The sequence below is a fragment of the Desmodus rotundus genome, chromosome 10 (genome assembly GCF_022682495.2).
Source record: "Desmodus rotundus isolate HL8 chromosome 10, HLdesRot8A.1, whole genome shotgun sequence".
Taxonomy (NCBI): Eukaryota; Metazoa; Chordata; class Mammalia; order Chiroptera; family Phyllostomidae; genus Desmodus; species Desmodus rotundus.
This window is the reverse complement of record NC_071396.1, coordinates 49,476,511-49,499,717: the sequence shown is the minus strand read 5'-3', so window position 1 is coordinate 49,499,717 and position 23,207 is coordinate 49,476,511. Positions and strand designations below refer to the sequence as shown.

Here is a 23,207-nt window from a genome sequence, read left to right as displayed (position 1 = left end):
CCCCTTCCCCCCAAGTTATGGCAACCATCCATTCCATTGATTTGTCAAATTTTGTCAGCCACTGGTTTTAGACCATGATGCTTTGTCCAACCACGCATACATTGTTTTGGTAGAAAGCACAGTTCCCAGTTTTGTAATGGATGCCTGAAAGTATTGCTAGTCAGGGGAATTCATGTCAATATTGACATTGTACATGTCAATATTCTTTGACATGTACATGTATTTTTTCCAGGATATGATTTAACAAAATAGGCTCAAAAGAAAAGAAATTTAAGCAGGTGTGTAATTTATGAATGTGTGTGTATGTTTGAAATGTTTCTCTGCCTTATTTGAAGACTTTAGAAGCAGCCTGACAGGTATAATTAGTTTTGTGTAGTAGAAATGTGCACCGACAAAAGTAGAGCAACATGGACTGTGTACTCTAAGTAAAAACATTATTGCCTAAATGCTTTAGTAGTCCAGCATCTTTTCTCGGTGATTGCGTACTTACTCAGCTTATTCAGCTAATATTTATTGAATACCTGCTATGTGCTAGGCACTGTTACAGATTTCAGGAATGCAGCTGTGAACAAAACTGGATAAAAATGTCTGCCATCATTGAGCTAATATTCTGAAGGGCATAAGGGGAGGTAGAGGGAAAATAAATGGTAAACCAATTAAATATATGGGTACATTAGATGATAAGTGATACAGAATTAAAGAGAATGGTATGTAGAATTTGTCAATGTTGCTATAGTCATCATATTGATAATGTTAATTGCTTACATATACTTTTTGAGTTTACATATATGATTTTTCTAAATAGTCCTTTTCTGCGAAATGTTCAGGTTAAAATTTTCCATCAATTATAATAAGGCATGGTGGGTTAGAAAACATTAATCCAGGGACTGTTCCATCCAAGTATAAAATCAGAGTACCTGATGTGTTTGGATGGGGACAGTGGTAATATTACAAAAGAGAAGAATTGTTATTGGTTGCATTTTGAATTTTAAGTAAAACTCATGTGATTACTAAGCCTTTCCTGATAAACTTCTTAGATGTGTCTTATTTTGCACAGATAGCCAATATTGTGATCATAACCTATTATTAAGAATTTTTAACCAATAATTAATTTTAAGGACCAGAAGAAAAATATTTTTAAAAATTAGATTCATTTTCACTATTGAAGGAATAAATTACTTCATTTTGAGAGTACCTCTGAGGAATTACCTCTTAAGTGGAGCCCAAGTGGAGCCCAAGTGGAGCCCTGACCAGTCAGTGGCGTTGGTACAGGCCCATTTTCTCTTAATGAAAACTCACTGATATGATAAACAGAGGACCTAGCTTCTGCTAGTTGAAAATTCATGTGCATAACAACCCAACACCAGCTTAGAGGAAAAAAAAACAAATGCAAAGTGAGATTTCTTTTTATTTAGTTCTATTGATATTGCTCAAGTTAATTGTTCATTTTGGGATGTCAAGGGAGAAGAAAGTCTCTCACCTTGTTCCTTGTTCTCTCATTCATTCCAGTGGAAAAGTATCACTGATATTATTAGAAGGTTAAATTGCCTCTCTTTGCTTACTAATACTTGGTATTGACTGGTATTGGTCAGTGTATTTTGACTTGATATAGTTGACACTAATTTGGAAATACAGGTACAGTCATGTAAGACACAATATGATGAGAATTAAAAAAAATAAATGAGAGATTTAGGGCCAATGAGTAATAGATGAGGAAAACATCCTCCAGCAATTGAGGGGTTGATAGTTCCTTCTCTCCACCTCTTCTCTTGCACTTAATAAGTGAAATGCAAAGCCCAAGGGCATTTGGCCTCTAGTAGAGGAAGTGAAGAGGTTTTGAATTGTTATAATAAAAAGGTGAGTGGGTGGAATAATGTGAACCTGGCAAAATATCTGAGCTTTGCTTTTACTTCATTAAAAAAACCTGTCATTATGTTTTATAGATTATAATAACGAAGATGAATTTGGAAGAAAGTTGAGGTTCCTTTTGCAACAGCTTCCACCTGTTAATTATAGTTTGTTAAAGTTTCTGTGTAGATTTCTAGCCAATGTAGCATCACATCATGAAGAAATTTGGTCTGCAAACTCTTTGGCTGCTGTCTTTGGTCCAGATGTCTTTCAGTAAGTTTCTTAACAAATTTTTGTTTAATTAAATAAAAACCGAATTTGTGAAATAGAATTATTTGCTGTCTCCCAAGGATCAAAGGTTGATGGATGAACCACTGTTTTTTGTAGTAGCTCTGGTTTGTCCTCCTAGCATTTTTTGAACTGGGTACAGATTAGGCAGGCTTTACAGATAGGAATACTGAGGCACAGAATGATATAAATTGCTCCGATTCATAATGTGACTCTTTGGTCATCTTCTAACTTTACCTGTGATTGATTTAGGAAATTTCAATTCAATTTAACTTTTATTCTTAGCATTTACACAGATGTGGAAGATCTGAAAGAGCAAGAAATAGTGAGCAGGATAATGGCTGGACTTCTGGAAAATTACTATGAGTTTTTTGAAAATGAAGAGGAAGATTTTTCATCTAATGATTTGAGTTCAATTACTGAACAGGTGAGAATATTTTCAGTATTCTACTTGGAGGGAGAATTTTTTTAAAAAGAATAGGCTTCGCACAAACTTCAGTGGAATTTTTAAGTTGTAAATTGGAAGAAATTCTTTTGGTTATTATATGGGATCATCTACATCCATGTAGTATATGAATGTAATATTTTTCTGAATAACCTCTTGTTCTCAATTTGGGTAATATGAGGAAGGCGTTGAAACCAGAATATATAGTAGAGATTTTGTGGGTTTCTTTGTGTTTTTTCTCCTGTTAACTTAAGCATTGTTTATTTTGTAAGAATAATGGGGTTTTGTTTTTGTTTTTATTTTTTGTCTGTACAAAGAAACTGCTAGCATAGAGGAATGTAGGTAGACGGAGAGATTCAATACAGAGTTTACAAAAACTCTTAAATAAACAAAGCTTTTTTTTAAGTTAAAGTAGCAACTCAGTACAGCAGTGCAATTATTGTCATTAATGGGAAGCATCAGGAGAGTAAGTTTAAGTTAATTTTTTAACTATTGTGACTCTTGAATATTAAAATGTATTTTTCAGGATATGTTATATTTTATTGTTGCTGCTATGCCTTAGTTGAGATTGTATAAGTTACTTGCCTTAGTTACTTTCTCCTTTATGAAATGAGAATATTGATACTGAGTAATTGTAATTTATTATAAAGCCACATTAATCCACACTTAGATACAGAATTTGTTATTTAATTCTGTGTGGAAATTTTTCTTTTGCACTTCAGTGAAATGATTTGTCAAGTAAACTTTTATTATGAAGTTATTTATATTTTAGATGTGGGTTGGGGCTGCTACTTTTTTTAGTAAATAATAATTATCTGGTTAAAATAAAATATACAGTAAAATACTTGCTCTTACCCATACACATTCCTTCTCTCCATTTTTTAAAAAAGACTTTATTTATTTATTTTTAGAGCGAGGGGAAGGGAGGGAGAAAGAGAGGGAGAGAAACATCAGTGTGTGATTGCCACCATCTGAGGACCTGGCCCTCAATCCGAGCATGTGCCCTGATTGGAAATTGAACTGGTGACCCTTTGGTTTGCAGCCCATGCTCAATCCACTTGAACTACACCAGCCAGGGCTAATTTAGTCAATTCTTATTGCAGAAAGTTACATTGGGAGGCCTGGGAGTTAGGAAGGGGAGAAGAAAAACCTATAGTTCATTGTTCATATTATATCTTAGTGTATGATTTTTGGTAAAAATACTGGAGAATGCCAATTAATTTACATAAAGCTTATTGAATTAAATATAGTATATTCAGTATAATTGAGTATAAAGCTTCTGTAGTTCTAAGAGCTATTGATAGTAGACAAACTGATTTTAAAATGTATGATGTAATATATTAAAATAGAGTACCTCTGTACCAAAAGTTTGTGGACTGAATAAAATATTCATGTATTCACAGTTTATATAGCCTTTAAAATTTTTCAGAAATATTCCATTGTTATGTCCAAACCTTCATTGATCAATCATGATAATTCCCATTTCGTACTTGCAAAAAAATGGTATTTTCTTGCCAGTTTTTTTCTTATTTGGGTTACCAGGTACATTAAGTACATTCCTGATTTTCACTAATCAAGATCATAGATGGAAAAAGAGGAAAATTTTTCAGTTCCAGTTTAAACACTGATCTATTATTTGAAAATTTCACCCTTGTATATAAATCTTACTTCTCATTTAATAACAACTTTGGCTGATGATTTTCAGGTTTTTCATCACTATTGTAAATGGTTAGTGGTAGATGAAGGATGGCATTTACAAGCACAACAAATTCAGGATAATCTGCTTCATATGCTATGTGTATAAAGTAAATGGTTCACAAATAGAGGTCATTAACTCTTGTTAATAATGGATTTTTAGTGACCTTGGTACACCAGTGGTTGAGAGCTCCTGCTTTAGGTAGTTTGGATGACAGATACTCTTCTTCATTCTTATAAAAAGTGATGTTACTTGTAGAAATTAGGATCTGTGCTATAGAGAGATAAGATAATTACAGTTACAATGATAAATATTACTGGTATTATTCACTTATTATGTATAGACACTGCTGAAGAGTTTACATACATTTAATCCTTTTAACTAGACCTTAAGGTTAGGTAGATAGCCCCTCCATTTTATACGTAGGCCGTGGGAAGTTAAGTAAGTTGACAGAGACGGTTAAGAGCACATGGGGATATGAACATAGATCTTTCCCCTGCAAAGCCTGGCTTTTAACTACATACTGTGTTATACTTGAAAGCAGGCAGAGTCTGTCTTTACTAATTAGGATGGCAATGTGGTAAAATATAGTGTAATATCCTTTCTTCTAGTTGAAGTTTTACATTCTGAGAGTATTCTAGCAACTATATTTGCCTGTCCGTCAGGAAAAACACCAGTTATCTGTAGTGGTAAATTTATTCTAGGTATTTCTAGTGCATGTGGCTAAAATGGATGAAAGTGTGCTTTTACTACTCTACGTTTACAACTAGTATTACTTTTTCAAATTTTAATCTGTTGTATTTTTTCCATTACCACTTAGCCCCCTTATGCTGCCCTCCCCTCTGCCAACACCACACTGTTGCCATGTCCATGAGTCCTTTTTCTTTTTTGCTTGTTCCCTCCACCCCACAACTAGTATTAATTTATAAAAGATGTCAAGACCATGTATACATAGTTTTTTCTTTGGGATACCTTAAAATTTCTCATTTGAAAATGTTTTGTTGATTTTCCTTCTGTAATATTCCAGTGTCTTTTTATTAGTGTGATCATTTATTTGGGTAGTTGATAATGGAAGACATCTTACAGCCCCCGGGAGAAAGAGAATTATAACCTTGAGTTGGGTTTAATGGTCGTATGTCTTCCCTTTGTTGTAGGATCCAGTCTCTTCATGAAGAATTTCAATCTGAATCATTTAGAAGTTAGCTGAAGTTTTCTAAAACATAGTTAACACTTTAAAGCAAAATTTCTGTGCCCTTCCCCCATCCCACACTTACTCTGTATTAAAATCACTTGTTTAATGCACCTGGAAATTAGAGAGATTGATTAGAAGTTTTTGTAACTATTAGATTTACAAAACTAATTGATTAGGAATTGAAGCTTTCTTAAGGTTAACTAACTACATACAATATGCAAGCTTTTTAAAAAATTTACATTTTCACACATATTTCTCGTGATACACTAATGTAATCATTACTACCTACTTTAAATGGTCTGTATGTCTGGTTTGCAGTTTTATTCTTCTGTGGAAAAGATTGCAATTACTTGTTCCATAACAGAAATTGGTCCTAGGAAATGAAGTAAAAAATGAGTTGTGTTTAAAATTTTCTCAGAATAGTATATCTTTAATAATGTTAATAGTTTCATTAAATTTTAATTCTCAGTTTCCTTTTATGTAGGTTAATGAACTTTCTGAGGAAGAAGAGGAAGATGAAAAACTGGAGCATATAGAAGAACTTCCAGAAGAGGGGGCAGAAAAATCAAACGATATGCCAGAGGTGGTACAATTAAGGATGACCGAAAGCATCCTGGAACCAAATAGTGTTACAGCATCAACAAGGTAGTATTTCAGTTAAAAGAACTTTTAGCTTTTCAGCATTTCATTCTAGATGTAGATTTACTTAAGCACTAAATCAAACAAATTTTAACAGTATGTGAAAGATTGGTTTATATATAAGAAAGAGCAACAAGAAAAATTTAGAGAAGCAATCTTGCTAAGAAAATTTGTTAGAGTATATAACCTTTCTTTAAAAATATGACCTCTTACGTATATTTCTTAAAGTTTGTATTATCTGCATGTTAGTTGGGTTGAGTAAAATTTCAGAACATTTGGAAGTAGAATTGCTAGAGAAATTTTTTAGTGGCATTGTTTTACATTTTAAAAAATATCTTTAATATCTAGCTTAATGGTAGCTGAATTTTTCACATTTCCTTCTGCATTTAATTTGTTGCCTTTTTTTGTTGTTGTTGTTGTTATTATTAAAATATTTGAAGAAAATCTGGAATCACTCCAGTATGTAGTTGGAAAAAAAAGAGGAGAATTTTTGTAGCCTTTTCGGATAATTGTGAATATTCTTATTTGACAATATGTCAAAACTAGATTAGTGGTAGTTTCTTAAAGATTATTTGTGATGTGGAACTGGAAACCATATCTGCATTTTTCACACTGTAATCCACTGGTCTGTCTGGTACTTTGAGAGACTCTTTACCCATACTTGGTTTTGTGACATTGTTTATTGGTCATTCAGAAAATACTGCTTTACTGACTTAGTATCTTCCAAATGATGATATATTGAAAGTTCACGCTCTTTAAGTCACCACTACTTATATGAAAAAAATCTTTACCTGGATGGTGTGGCTGAGTAGATTGAGTGCCGGGCTGCGAACCAAAGGGTCGCTGGTTCGTACGATAGAGAATACGGGTTTTCCAGAGTTTTAATTTTTGCTTGAAAAATTGAATTTTATCAGTACTGTCAGTTGTTTTTCTTGAGCTGACACTCTTGCTCATTTTTGAGAAAATGTCTGCCAGGTATTTAAGTTGGAATAACTATAGTTTATCAGTCTGTCTTTCAAGTGAAAATGGTGTTCCATGATAAGTTTAGCTCTCAATTCAAACAAGACAAGCATTGTACTAAGCTACGCAGCTTAGATGCTTAAAGTATACTTCCCATTTTGTCACACCAAATATTAAAAAGAAGTGTACTCAAGGGCTGAAATGAAATAGTAATTTTTACTGTTTCTTCATGAAGGACTGGCCTTCTTTAAAAAAAAGTTGCATGTGGGTGGTAATAAAGAAAGCAGTGGCCATGGGACTGCTTGGTACAGCTTGCCTGATTTTTATGCCAGGACCCCAAACAGTTATTTCTACCATTGAATTTGCATCATCATGCCACTGTATTGGAAAAAACCCTGTATTCTCTATATCTGATCTTTTGGTTCTCAGACCACCTTTTGAGTGGTTTAAATATTTTTGTATGAGCTATAATGATCGGTCTACTTATGCATCTGTTATTTTTATATATTCTTTGCCATTAGCCATATTTTCTTAAGATTTGAGTTGAGTTCCATTTGGAAAAATAATAGGGTTTAGGGTATGGTTACCCTAGGGTACATAAAAAGCAGGAATTTTAATTGCTTTTGAGCCTCGATCTTAACTATGAAGTCCATGGAAATCTCTAGATTGTTTCTGAAGTGCTTTGTATCTTCAGATGAAAAAATGTTGCTTTATATCCATATATTCACCTGTAATTTAGCTTTGCTCTTTAAATATATACAGATTTAAAGGGAGTCTTTATTTTTTATAAAATTTAAAGAGTTCTGAAAGAGTTTTTGTTTCCCCTGTGCTTCATAATCTTTTTTGTAGGCTATATTGGAAAGATTTATTTTAGCTTGAGGTTTAGGTGATATTAATATATATTGTTGCTTATAGAACCACACATCAAAAAAAAAAAAAAAACCCCAGGTAAATGGCATTATAAATTTCATTTAAAGTTGTACTTTTAATGCCTTGCTAAACTTGGAATTTAGAAAGAATGAAAAATTTAATATTCTCTTTTTAGTCTGTTGATGTTAGGGCTTCAGTTTTGTGAGTTGATTGGTTCTGCTGGTTCAATTTTCAGTGTGATGCAGAAAAGGGTATAGTGATTGAGGAAGAGCTCTTATCTTAGTTCAGGGTTTTGGGGTTGATCTTAAATTCTGTGGATGCCTCATTGTTGAGGAAATAGGCCTTCAGCTGACTACAGTGGCATAAGAAATGTAGTACAGTAGTCACCTCTTATCCGCAGTTTCACTTTCCATGGTTTCAGTTACCCACAGTCACTGTGGTCAGAAAATACTAAATTTCCTCAACCATCAACATACGTGCTCCTAACGTACAACCATTGATTGACATTGTCATGGCTCTGTGATCCAGGATCAGCTGAAGCAGATGATCCTTCCCTTGACATATCTTTAGAAGTTCAATACTAGTAGCCTAATACTACGTCATGATGCTTATGTCATTCATCTCACTTCATCTCATCATGTATGCATTTTCTCATCTTACTTTATCACAAGAAGAAAGGTGAGTACAGTACAGTAAGATATTTTGAGAGAGATCACATTCACATAACTTTTATTATAGTATATTATTATACTTGTTCCATTTTATTATTATTTTTTGTTGTAATCTCTTACTGTGCCTAATTTATGTTAAACTTTATCATAGGCATGCATTTAGAGGAGAAAAATAGTATTGGCTTGGCCAAAAAGTTTGTTAAATTTTTTCCGTACGATGGCTCTACTAGTGCTTGGTTGTCTTTAATTTCATTTAAAACAATTTTGTTAGATTATATTGTGGCAGCTGTCATATCAGCGTGCATTGAAAAAGAAACTTACCAAATTTGGTGAATTTTTGTGCAGCCATTTTAATATTGAAGATGGAAAGAAGATAGGCAACATTTTCAACATATTATGTTTTTATTATTTCAAGGAAGGTAAAAATGCAACTGAAACGCACAAAAAAAAAGACTTGTGCAGCGTATGAAGAAGCTGCTGTGACTGATCAAGTGTGTCAGAAGTGGTTTGCAAAGTTTCTTGGTACTATTGACATTTTGGCCAAATAATTCTTTGCTGTGGGGCTGTCTTATGCATTGGAAGATGTTTAGTAGCACCCACTAGAAGCCAATAGTGGGAGGTAGCTGACTTACTCAAAATATCCAAATCAATAAAGTTATTGGTGAAAATGAAAAATGTGTCTCTTATTTTACGGAAAAAACTAAACGAATTTTTTTTTTCCCTCTCAATTTCTTGCTGCTTTCAGCTCTTAGAGGACACTGTCAGGTTCTGGCTACATGGCCTTCCCATGGACCTCTCACAGTTCAAATCTCTTCACAAAGAGGGACAAGTTCCTTTTAAGGGCTCACCTGATTAGGTCAAGCCCACCTAGTATAATTTTCTTTTGATTACCTTACAGTTAAATGATTAGGGACACTAATTACATCTGTGAAATTCTTTTCTTTTTTTTTTTTATTGTTCAAGTACATTTGTCTCCATTTTTACCTCACCACTCCACCCCCGCCCCCTGCACCACTCATCCCTGCCTCCCACCCTCAAACACACCCCCTTGGCTTTGTCCAAGTGTCCTTCATACATGTTCCTTGATCCCCCCCCCGCATTATCCCCTATTATCCCTCACCCTTCTCCTCTCTGATTCCTGTCAGATTGTTCTTTATTTCAGTGTTTCTGGTTATATTTTGCTTGCTTGCTTGTTTTGTTGATTAGGTTCCATTTACAGGTGAGATCATATGGTATCTCTCTTTCACCACTTGGCTTGTTTCACTTAGCATAATGCTTTCCAGATACATCCATCCTGTTGCGAAGGGTAGGAGCTCCTCCTTTCTTTCTGCTGCATAGTATTCCAAGCTTTCCCACTAAGATCAGGAACAAGACAAGGATGCCCACTTTTACCACTTCTATTCAATATAGTATTGGAAGTCCTAGCCACAGCGATCAGACAAGAAAGAGAAATAAAAGGCATCCAAATTGGAAAGGAGGAAGTAAAACTGTCACTGTTTGCAGGTGATATGATAGTGTACATAGAAAACCCTATAGACTCTACCCATAAACTACTCGACCTAATAAGTGAATTTGGCAAAACAGCAGGGTTCAAAGTCAATATTCAGAAATCAAAGACATATTTATACACCACCAACAAAAGATCAGCATCAGAAATCAAGAAAAAATCCCATTTGCTATAGCAACAAGAAAAATTAAGTACCTAGGAATAAACCTTACCAAGGAGGTGAAAGACCTGTACTCAGAAAACTACACAACACTGAGGAAAGAAATTAAGGAAGACACAAATATATGGAAGCATATGCCGTGTTCATGGATGGTAAGAGTCAACATCATCAAAATGTCCATATTACCCAAAGCAATTTATAGATTCAATGTAATCCCTATTAAAATACCAGTGACATATTTCACAGATACAGAACAAACATTTCAAAAATATATATGGAACCGTAAATGACCTCGAATAACCGCAATTTTGAGAGAGAAGAACAAAGTAGGAGGGATCACAATACTTGATGCTAAACAAACTTATTGGCCAACCCAATGCATGTAGGGTTTGGCACTATCTGCAGGTTCAGGTTTCCATTGGAGGTCTTGGACTGTTCCCCATGGATGAGGGGGGATTACTATAGTAACTTCTTCCTTTTCTTTCATCCATGAAATCAGGTTGTTTGCAGAATATTTCAGGTGACAGATTTTTTTCAATTCACATTTTCAGTAGCTAGGTTTTACTTAGGAGTGTAAAGAACTACTTGGGTATCAGAAATGTTGACTGGGAAGAAGTAGAATTTATGCTTTGGGTTATAAGAATGTTTTATATTAAAGTAAAAGATTTTTTAAAGCACTGGAGCATAATAGATATTAACAGGTTCTCTCCCTCCCTTGCCTGGCTTTATAAATGAAGCATTTTATATTTTCAAGACTTACGGTGGTTATAACTTACCACTTTTGATAGTGAGGAATCTTTCAGTTTCCTCTTGTCATAGGGATAGGGTGCTCCCAAGGTTAGGGGAAAGTGAAGAAGGGGGTTTTGCTTTTGGCTGGAAAGGCATGGAATTTTTGTTTTTGTTTTGTGCTATACATTTTTTGAAACCACAGTTTTTTAAAAATGGTAATAATTGAATGTGATTCTAGCATGAATTATCTGGAAATCTTCCTAATTTAAGATTTGAAAAATTAATCATTAACACTTTTCCAAAAATGGATAACTGGACAATAGTATTGTTGTATATCTGTTTTGGCAATTTCATGTTTATATAATTTATATCCCTGGTTATAATAGTATGACTAATGAAAACAAACAGATTGGTTTGTTTGCCTTACATCAGGTTAAGCTTCAATAATTTTATAGGAGGTCTAGCCAGATTCGAAAATAGCGCTTCTTTCCCTACCTCCTACAAAGTTGCACAGTTCTTGGGCAGAAATTTGTGAACTGTTGATTGGGTCCCTCCTGGTCAGTAGTGACCTCTAGTTGCAGCCTGCTTTTGTTCAGGCTGCAGCTCTGATAATTGCTCAGCAGTTTTTATAAGCCCGTCACCATCTTTCGTGGTGTTTGAAGTCCCTTGATGGTTTTGTTGGAGGATGCCATGGTATGCAGAATGGCTTCAAGCTCTGTTGCACAGGTAGAGCGATCCTTATCAGGTTAAATTGAAATAGAGCTGTAGTACTGGATTGTTGGCAACATTGAATATTTGCAACTAGGAAATTAAAATAATAGTAGTACCCAGTCATAAGTGTATTTGAATTACAAAAAATTTGTGTTGGAATAAATGACTGCAAGATTGATTTTAGGTTCTCAAGACGATTATGTGATTGTAGGCAGATTTAAAAATAGAGTTAACTGCAGAGGGGAGAAAAAGGTCAGAGAATGGTTATAATCTTTAGTGTTACATTTGACTGAGACTTTAAAATATGTATGACCTATGTGACTTACTGCTTCGTCTTTTTAGTCTGGTCTTCTTGTCTGGGGGTTTAGTGAAGACAGCAGTTTTAGGTGGTCTTTATGGCATCTCTCTGTGGTACCTAAGTAAGTTGACCTTAAATTTCTCAGTAATTATTTTTCTTGTGTCTTTTATTAATCAGAACTCACATCCTTATGATACCTATGCTATTTTGCTGCTGCTGCAGATGCGTAACTATATTGATAAATCGTTTTTACAGCCATCCATTAAGTGTGTGCTAGCCCTGGTTTGTACATAAGTGTTCTTTGCCCACAGAAGTTGGCTAAAGTTTAAAAATAAAGAATTCTTTGAAGTCTGAAAACTATGATTTAATCAGTCCTTTGTCTTTCAGAAGTTCAGAGGACAAAGTCAGTCAACATTGTGACCTCATGGGTGACATTCTGACTCAGAGTACAAAATCTATTTAATTGATTTGTTTATTATGACTTTTCAGGGTGGGGGGAAGGTTCTTAATGAAAGGAGCTGTTTATTTGTCTTACCATAGTCTTCAGGGCTAAAGAATCTTTACTGTAACATTAATAATCTGTCTTGGTGATCACTACTCTTGCATATATATTTGTAATTTAATTTCAATAGCATTTAAAGGTACAAGAAACAAAAAGATCAATTCCTCTGCCTACCCATCCGATTTAAGACTACCAGAACTTTTGAAGTTTAGTCTTTTCAGAGGCTAGCTGTTTATCTAGGCCATTGTTTCTTAAACTTATTAATATGGATAAGAATTATCACTGGTGCTTGTTAAAAGTGTAGACTCTTGGGTCCTACCTCAGAGATTTGAGGAGGAATCCAGGAATATTTCTTTTTAAAATTGGGGGGAAATTATACCTACAGAAATGGGCATAAGACAAATCTATTGATACCATTTTTTATTTTTCTTTTTTTAAACTTTTTAAAAAAGGGGGGGAAGGAAGGAGAAAGAGGGAAAGAAACATCAATGTGTGGTTGCATCTCTTGCACGCCCCCTACTGGGACTTGGCCAGCAATCCAGGCATGTGTCCTGACTGGGAATTGAACTGATGACCCTGTGGTTCACAGGCTGGTGCTCAATCCACTGAGCCACACCAGCCAGGGCTGCTTATTTTTCTTTTCATTTGATTCTTTGTGAAGTGTCTTGTGCCCATTTATTTACTATCATCTTATTGATAATCTAATCTGATAAAAAAAAGGGGGTGAGAAAATTCCTCTGGGAGAATAACAAGTTAGTAAAAAGCAAGTATCTGTGGAACCACTGCCCAGATTTAGAAGTAAATACTGACATCACTCCAGTAGCTCTTATAATCCTGGTCTTTTCCATCCCCACTAAAGGTAACTACTGTGCTGACTTATGACATCCCTTCCTTATATTTTTTTGAACTTTACGAAAATTAAATTTGTGTGTATAATTTCGCTCCAGCTTCTCTCGTGAACTGTTGTATGCGAGATATATCCATGTTGTTGCATGTCACTGTGGTTTCTTCATTTCATTGTTGTGTCGTATTCATTCCATTATATCAACTGGATTTTTACTTTTTGACTCTTGTGAAACATTGCTATTTACATTCTTTTTATTTGATTTTTCATTCAGTATCTAGTGTCTCCTTATCTACTATCATCTTAGTGACAATATAGTCAGATAAAAACAAGGTGAGAAAAATCCTCTGGGAGAATAAGTTGATGACTAACAATGGCAAATTTGAAAAAGAATACAGAAGATATAAGCTATACCAAAAGTTAAAACATGGTATAAGACTTTAGTAACAGACTTGATGGACTAAGTAGTTGAGAATAAGAACCCTTTGAGAATTTGGTATATGATAAAGCTCAACAGAAATCACAAATTAAATCGTAAAGAAGGGTGTTGAATTTATAAATTTTCTTTACACCATTCAACACTGTCAGTGAATTGCAGTTAGGTATTAAAAATAAAATGAATATATCTGAATAGGTGAGGAATTGTCTAAGCTTAGAGATTGCAAATATTACTGAGGAAAATATAGGGGTCTCATACCATGTAAAGATTTAACTTTTATAATTAAATAGCTACTCATAACTGAAATTAAAAATATAAATACTAGGTCATTGCAGCAAAATATTAGAAAAGGATCTAATACCTTTGTTGATGCTTAAACACTATTTAGGGAAAGACTTTTTTTTTTTTTTGCAGAAATCACTAAATATTTGACTTTCAGCTCACTTGAAATTAATAGAAATAGAGTGACATACTTTTCTTTGTGTGTGTATATGTGATTTTTCTCCCTAGGTTTTTCTGATTTCAGAAATGAAGTTCCCCAAAACTTTATTTAACATGAAAATGTTTTAAGTCTTTCCCTTGAGTTTATCCGCATGAAAGAATTTAGAGTAAGAATAACCTATTTATGAAAACTGGCATATTGGCAGTTAAAAAATTTTTTTTTCAAAGCTAGGAGAGGTTATGTTTGTCAAACTGGATGGCTTACTGTTGTCTAATAAAGCAGTTGTGCAATTTGCTGTGGATGAGCTTGTTGTAAGGGAGACCTGAAGATTACTGGATAGATGGTAAATGATGTTCATTTGGTTTCCTACAGAGAATTGGGAGAATATTAACCTTACAAACTCTGTTCCTTGCATTGGTTAGAGTTTCTTTTGGCACATTTTATAGAGGAGCTTCAAAAAAGTAATTTAAATTGACTTAAAAAAATGACTTTTATTGAAGAATTACATGCATACAAATGATAAGTTCAGTGAATTATTAGAAAGTGAACTCAGTGTATATAACCACCACTTGGGTCACCTGCTCCTTCTCATACATTAACCATCTCCCTGTTCCCCCCAGAATAGCTACTGTCTGGCTTCTATTATTGCATATTAGTGTTTTCCTTTACTGATTTCTTCCTTAAAAATAAAATTTATTGAGGTATAATTTTTACATAATAAATTGTGCACACTTTATGAATGCACACATAACATTTTACACATATATACATTTGAACAACCAATATAAATCAAGATAGAGACTATTTCCATCACCCCACATGCTTTTTTTTTTTTTTAATGTATTGATGTCCTCTATTTCCTTATTCCAGGGTTGGGATCACTTAACTAGAAAAGTTTGGGGTGGGAGTCTGACAGTTTAATGCCAGTGAAATATTCCAAAAGAGATACAATTTTCTATGTGCATTGTCCCAGTAAATCTTCCCTCCCCCCAACCTTTGGCCCCTGGCAACTACGGATCTGTTTTCTGTCCCCGTATAGATTAGTTTGGCCTGCTTTTGAATTTTTAAAAAAAGATTTTATTTATTTATTTTTATAGAGAAGGGAAAGGAGGGAGAGAAAAACATCAATGTGTGAGAGAAACATTGATGGGCCCATCTTTCACATCCCCCCAACAGGGGACCTGTTCTGAAACCCAGGCATGTGCCTTGCCTGGGAATTGAACCTGCAACCTTTAGGTTCGCAGGATGACGCCCAACCCACTGAGCCACACCAGTCAGTGTGTTTTACACTTTTTTATAAAGGGAATCTGTCTCATAGTAGGTACTCTTCTTTGTCTGGTTTCTTTTACTTGGCCTTTTTTAAAAAAAAAAATATTGATGTTGTTGTATGTATCAATCAGTTGTTTATGCCTTCTACTTAAAAAAGGTGAATGTATTTTATTGTAGGGCTATCCCATGCTTTGTGCATCCATTCATCTGTGTGGGGCGATTTGTTTTTTGCTATTATGAATAAATCTGCTGTGCTTGTAGAAGTCTTCCTGTGGACTTAATGCTTTCATTTCTCTTGAGTAAACACTTAAAGAGTACAATTGCTAGGTCATTTAGTGAGTTTTAGAAAAACTGGCCAAACTGGTTTCCACAGTGATTGGGACATTCTGCATCCTCACTAGGACTACATGAAAGTCCTAGTTGTTTCTCATCCTTACCAATATTTTAATTTTAAACAGTTTAGTGGTATTCACATCTCATGGTGGGTTAAAGTTGCACTTTTGATAACTGTGACAAAAATTAGGCTATTATATATAGTTTTGTAAATATCAGTAGAAAATGTGCAAAATTTGCTAAGGAAAGTCCGTTACTGGCACAGCGAATGAGGTGGTCTGAATTTTAGCACCCATTTTGTCTTTTCTTTCTATAGCTTGAGAACATCCGAGTATTAGTATATGCTGTTACTTCTGGCAAGGAGTGTAGGGCTAGCATGGAGGCTGTCGTACTATCCTAGATGGGGCACTTTTGTTGAGCCCATAGTCAGTATTTTCCTCTGAAGACTTGAGAAGGGACAGTGTTTCTCCACGTGAGCGTCAGATGAAGTCATTGGCTAAATGCACCACACACACAGTGTGTTTTTGTCATACTCTGCTACAGATGAACATCATAAAGTGACCGCATGCACTTCTGGTTGTGTCAGGGTGGTACAAATGTGGCAGTTTTCAGCACATTTTGTAGTCATTTAATATTTAAGAATTTTACAGCTAATTTCTTTCTTTGGTTTACAGTGCCCATATATCTCCCACCAGCATCTTACCAGCCTCTGCAGAGTAAGTAGTATACCTGTAGAAGACAATTTAAAATTTGTTAAAAATATTGCTAAATTGTGGAAATGAAAATCATATATTGTACTTACTTTAGAGGAAAGGTTGTATCTAACACAGTGAGACTGGTTAGTATTTTATGTCCTGTAGTAGGAACAAATGAAGGCATGCACTGCACTAATATGCAAAGTAAAGATGAACTTTCTTTAGTAATTTTTTTGATTTTCTGAAAAGATTGAAAACTGGCAGCTGTTTATTATTTTCTTTAAGAAGTGGACTTCATGTAAAAAATACAAACAGTACTTTTATAATTTGTTTCTGTTATTTAGCTGAGTGTTGGTAAATTCTTTTGCTTTATAAACGTAGCTTTGAAAAGCCTATTTAAGTGGCTGTCTATACGGTAGGGAGGACAAATTATTGGTCCTTCCTACCTCAGTAGTAATAGTGATATCATGGTTGATTTGTATACTATCTACTTGGGCAAATTTCATTTTAAAATTTAAACCAGTATTGTGTATTCCTTTTATGTATTTCGTTTTGCACGCTAGCTTACCCTTTTAAATACTGTAATAATTTGTTTTTCTAGTCATAGGTTTTAACATTTGGGTTTATGCGAACTAATACCCAGTTAGGGTGACTGCTTCTCACTGAAATGTTTCTGTCTTGTAGCATTTTAGAAAGAACAATTAGAGCAGCTGTAGAACAGCACCTTTTTGATCTGCAGAGCAGCATAGATCATGATCTTAAGAATCTGCCACAACAAAGTCTGGTGTATAATAATGAGACAGGAAGTATTCATTGTGATGGGGAAGGATCTAATAACCAGTAAGGAACTTTTAAAACATTTTACTGTTATTATGAGTTACAAAGTTGCTTTGTTATCTTTAAAAAAGTCATATTTTTACTTAAATAATGGGGTCTTACTTGAGGATTTCTGAAAGTCACTGTGGAAAGTGACGTTTCATGTACTTGTATATAAATTACAAACACTTATGTAATATTGAAAGATCTCATAAATTGTTCATTACGTCCCGGAATACCAGATAAAGTAGTTAGTTCACGTTTACAGACTGACATATGGTCACACTAGGAGAGACAAGCAGAGGTCTAGACAGATTGGTTACAGGGACAGGAGAGTGACATCACTGATCAGTGAAGAAATGGTAAGCAGAAGAGTCATCCTTTGCTATTTAAATTATTACTCCTGCCACCAGTTTTTGCGTTATCTACACACTTTTTTTTAGGGTAGCTGTTAATTGTTGAATTTGTATAAGTTTAAAGTAACTCTATGTACTGTGTGATGTGATATTACTCCATTCTTAATATGACTTGTTACCTTCAAATAAATGAAAGCCTCGTTTTATTTCCTCTTACCTCAGCTGTGCATTTTAGGATTTATATAGGTGCCTTCCTCCAAGACTACATGTAGTGATTTTATCATTCTTATCAGTTTTTTGGGGGTCGGACAGATGAGAAAGATGTACCCAAGTTTGGAGGATTCATAGGAAGGTAAAAAAATAGGTGATTGGGTAGAGAGATTTTGTTTTTAAAGAAGTAAATTTTTAAAAGGCCAAATATGTCTAGTACACTAGAATAGCTATTAAATATGAAGTGAAAGGAAAATTAATGGATAGGAAAACCAGCAGCTGGGATATGTTTATTGTAGGAATACCACATGGTACAACTGCGGGTGTGTCATGTAGTTTGCATGGGTGGCGTCACCAGCCTGTGCAGCTCCGTGATTGCCCTGGTTTGTGTGCCTTCGAGGCATATTAGAACTGATAGACCTGGATCTGTAGGGAGTGTTTGGGCTGAATATGAAGGGAAAAAAGCAGTATGTAAATGTTGGAAAAAGTGGGAAAATGTTTCAAAACTAAGCAGATTCCTTGGAGTTTGCCCTTAGCTTAGCTAAAGATCCTGAATACCTACACCCATGCCCAGACAATACGCTCATTTTTACCACTGGGGACAGTATTCTTATTTTTACTTGTCATATTCTCTCAGCAGTGGTGTTGTCTTTGTAAACAAAAATCTGCAGTGTTTTGCATGTTGCAAATTATGTGAGACGGGAAGTCTGCAACAGGAAGCTATTCCCGTTGTACTTGATAAGGTGTTGGACGCTATATGGTGTCTAGTACTATACTTGTGTTTTAATCAAATAAATATGTCATTATTATGATTGAGGGTATGTATTATTTTGGCACATAAATTATTTGTAAACCCATTGATTTGCTTTTGAAAATTTTCAAAAGGGATAACAAGGTAGATTCCTTATAACATGCCATGGAGAGACAAAAATAAACAGTGCATCTAATAATAGAACTGGGCAGGATAAAGGAAGTATGGATTTTTATGTCAAGGACACATTTTCTTTAATTAAAAGTTTCAGATCATTGTTGATAATTATTTTAAATTAACAACATTAAATCAACATTTGGTCTGATCTGATTTTTTAATCTTCATTACTAGGGTTGATATTGCTGATGATATTATTAATACCAGTGAAAGTAACAGAGGCTGTTCAGAACCTGTGGCTGGCACTAATTTGGACAGTGAAGTTATGCAGCAAGATTTCTTATTTGAGGATGAAGAAGATAACCAGGTAAGAAATGCAAAGACTTAAATAAACTCTGTTAGGTGTGGTTGACATACAACTCTCAGTGCTTCATGTGTTCCTTTGATACCAAAAGCCATAGTTCACCACCTTTGCTAAATGTATTTGTCTTGATTCTAAGTCCTGAGAACATACATTTTCTCAGTAGAGTTCAGAGACCATCATTGGGTAGAGAAGTAGGTATAAAATGCCTTACTTTGAAATATTTTCTGGGAAGAAACAAATTACAGTGTTAGCTGATGTGGTTGGAGGTATTGAATTTTGTTCTTTTGAAAGTTTTTCTCTTTTCCAGATTTTTTCTGAAGAATGTAGAATCTTTTCATAATTAGAGAAAATCCATGAATATCATTTTAAAATTAAATTATTTTCACTGCCACAATTGTTAGTAGTAACGTTGTTTTTAACATAATTTCAATAACAAAGCAACATCTTTCTAAGACGTGTTTCAAAGTTCAGGTTTTTTTTAAAGATTTTTAATTTATTTTTAGAGAGGGGGGAAGGGAGCGACAGAGAGAGGGAGAGAAACATCAATGTGTGGTGGCCTGTCACGTGGCCCTCACTGGGGACCTGGCCTGCAACCCAGGCATGTACCCTGACTGGGAATCGAACTAGCGACCCTTGGATTCACAGCCCGTACTCAATCCACTGAGCTACACCAGCCAAGGCTCGAAGTTCAGTTTTGATAACACTTTGTAAGATAAAATACTTAATAAGGAAGTTTCCTTCAGCATGTTTTCATTCTAAACCATAAACTAAAGTAGGTATAAGGAATTGGGAATCAACCAGTTGAGGTTTATTCTGGCTTCATCTCTTAAAGGCAGCGTGACTTCAGTCAAATCACGTAAGTTCTCTGAGCTTCTCTTTTCTATAGTTAAGTAGGGGGTAATATTGACGTTAGAGAATTATTTTAAATATCAAAAGAAATACAGTATATAGCCCTGGCAGGTGTGGCTCAGTTCATTGGAGTGGTGTCCCATAACTGAAAGGTTACAGGTTCGATTCCTAGTCAGGGCACATACCTAGGTTGTGGGTCTGATCCCCTGTCCGGGTATGGCTGTGTTTGATCCCTGGTCTGGGTGGGTACAGGAGGCAACCAATTGATGCTTGTCACATCAGTGTTGGTGAGGGTAAGGGGAGATAGGTGGTCTTAGGCAATGGGAAAGTATAAGCCACTACAAACTTCTTGGAAAACGTATTGACAATAAGAACAAAAGGCTTTAAAACTTTTTACTTAGAAATTTCAAAATCTAGGACTGTGTCCTAAGAAAATACACACAAATCAGAGATGCATGCATAGATCTGTCTATTAGAATTCTTATGGGGATTTATTTGCAGTAGAAAACAAAAAGTTTTCATTAACTGGGAGGGGTCAAATATTTAATCATGGTATATCCACATAATGGGGTATTGTTGTATCAGAACTAGTGTAGTTCCAATTTGTGTGATATCGACAAGAAGAAAGATATTGATAAAAGATGAAGAAGTACAACAAAATATTTATAGTGGACATCTGTGGCTGATAGGATAATGAATGATTTTGCTTTTCTTCAGTTTACTTTTTTACATTTAGGTTTCTGACTTTATTTTTATCAAATAATTTAAATGAAAAAACTCCAATTAAAGGACATTCATTGGATTTAATGATAGAAATTATTGGTAAAACGAGGACATTTGGTAGGTAGTGGATTTTAAGGAAGAAGGCTGAAGTTAAGGATAAGGGAATGAGATTCAAATGAGCACGTAGAGGCAGCAAAGTGAAATGCCTTTTGGACAAGTTTTGGCATTGAAAATAAAAGCAAACAGATGAAGCAGTCTGGTTTTGGAAAAGTTTTTGTGTTGTTCTGAACATGTTGGTTGGGAGTGTAGGGATCAGTCACTAGTATGGAGAAAATGAAAAAGTATGAGAAAAACAGAGTAATTACTGGAATATTGCATGGAGAGGGCATAGGGGAAAGAGATGGAGGGAAGTTCAGGGCACAGGTTGAGTGACTATTCATATGTAGGAAAAGCTCCTTTAATCCCTATTGAAGGGGAGATACAGAATAGTTTGTGAAGTAGAAGTTTGGAGGATTTACTCCAGATGGTCTTGACCATTATAAAATGAAATGCCTCATTCTCAGAGGGTGAGGAGATAGGAATAGGGTTTGGGGTTTGAAGAAATTGGTTTGAAGTTTTGTAGGAACCTTCATGGAGAGAAATCACAGAGACCAGAGACCAAGTAGAAGTGAGTTAGTAGTACTTGAGTATCAGCAGTGGTCTAGCTGAAGTTTGATGGCATGTTTGTAGTGAGCAAACTCAAGCAAAGTTACATATTTGACATTATCATGTAGAATTTGTCCAGAGGACAGGAAACTGACTGTTAACTTGTTCCCTGTTGGTAAAAGCATTGATAAAATACCTGTCAGTAGTTGGCCACAGGTGCAGAGTACGTGATCAGTGGATTGGAAACTTGAAATGAGTCCTTGAAGTCGGCTCAGCAGAAGTGAGAGCGAGGTGAAAGAGTTGCCATAAGAGGGGAGTATGGGTTGGACAAGTGGTGTGACATGGTGCGATGTGAGTGGCTTAGATGGAAGGTTACTAGAGTCCAGAGAAGTTGTCAGCCTGGGTAGAAGAATAGGGGTCAGTGAACTATCTCCTAAAGGGTCAGATGGTACATATTTTGGGCTTTGTGAGCCTTCACAGTCTGTCACAACTATAAAACTCTGCTGTTGTAGCGTGAAAAGAGCCATAGAAAATATGTAAACAATACAGCATGGCTATGCTCCAATAAAACTTTATTTATGGACACTGAAATTTGAATTTCCTATAATTTGCACATGTCACAAAATATTCTTTTGATCTCCCCCAGCCATTAAAAAATGTAAAAACCATTCTTAGCTTACTACCACTCTTAAGGAATCTTTAGTGACTAAATGCTCTGTGTGTGGATAATTGATTTTTGTTCTACAGATTCTTAAAATATACTTTTTACGTGTTTGTCTTTTGAAAAGGGATAGAGTCAATTAAAAATTTAAAAGCTACAGATATATAGAAGTCACCTTCCCATCCCTATCTATCCATATTAATTTTCTCTCCACCTTATTGACTATAATAAAACTATAAAAAGCACTGTCCTGTCAAAAACTGCTTCAGTGAATAGCCTCATACATACACCATTTTACCTCATACAAACCTGTCTTAGGATAAATTTATAGAAGCAGAGTTTTGGGTCATAAAATACAAGCATTTGTAATATTAATGTATATTGCCAGGTATCCTTCCTTTGAACCAATTTACACTATCAATTAGCCATTTGTTAGGAGTACCTATGTCATGAACCCTTCATTCACCAGTAGCAGATTTTTAAATTACAGCCTGGGAAGGGAAATTTGTATTTTGTAATTTTCATTAAAATTTCTATAGAAATGTTAAGAGTTATTTCTACTTCTAGTTTTCCATATCCTTTGCACATTTTTTAATTGGGTTTCTTTTTCTTTTTCTTTCTTTCTTTTTTTTTTTTTTTGTAGTAGGCACTTTTTATTTATTAAGGAGATAGCCCCACTTCCCTGTTTTGTGGTCAGTTGTAAATATTTATTTCCAGTTTATTACTAGGTGATTTTTTGACAATATTAAGTTTTATCAGCATTTTAAACAAGATTTTAGATTTTATGTCATTGTTAGAAAGGCCTTTCATAATCTCAGATTATAAACTTTCTTTCTTAAATACTTCTTTGGTTTCATTTTTCACATTTAAATATTTGGCTTATTGGGAATTTCTCATTGTCAAGGTATGAAGAATGAATTTAGCTTTTTTCCTAGATATTTAACCTTGCTTTTCCAATACATGAATGTATAGAATATCTTTCCCCATTGATTTGAAATGCCACTTTTATTATGAACTGAATGCTTTCATAAAGTGAGTATGTCTCTCATTCATTCACCAGCAGTGAATGAGAGTTGAACCATATCCTCATCAGCATTTGGTGGTGTCAGTATTTTGGATTTTGGCCATTCTAGTAAGTGTGTAGTGGTATCTCATTTTAATTTGTGACTCCCTAATG

The 23,207-nt window shown here is 34.7% G+C and overlaps 1 protein-coding gene across 8 annotated transcripts in view; it reads left to right on the top strand.

Moving 5' to 3' along the window:
• Positions 1-23,207, top strand: part of FAM13B (family with sequence similarity 13 member B) — a 70,747-nt gene that overhangs the window by 21,907 nt on the left and 25,633 nt on the right. For 4 of the 8 annotated variants that reach the window (XM_071219489.1, XM_045183896.2, XM_024575104.3 and 1 more), the window contains 6 exons: positions 1,944-2,121; positions 2,422-2,563; positions 5,954-6,114; positions 16,518-16,559; positions 17,223-17,378; positions 19,023-19,155. In XM_071219489.1, the coding sequence (XP_071075590.1) occupies positions 1,944-2,121; positions 2,422-2,563; positions 5,954-6,114; positions 16,518-16,559; positions 17,223-17,378; positions 19,023-19,155 (812 nt within the window). The remainder of the gene's footprint in view (positions 1-1,943; positions 2,122-2,421; positions 2,564-5,953; positions 6,115-16,517; positions 16,560-17,222; positions 17,379-19,022; positions 19,156-23,207) is intronic. The other 4 variants (XM_045183894.2, XM_024575105.3, XM_045183895.2 and 1 more) reach the window with 2 other exon arrangements.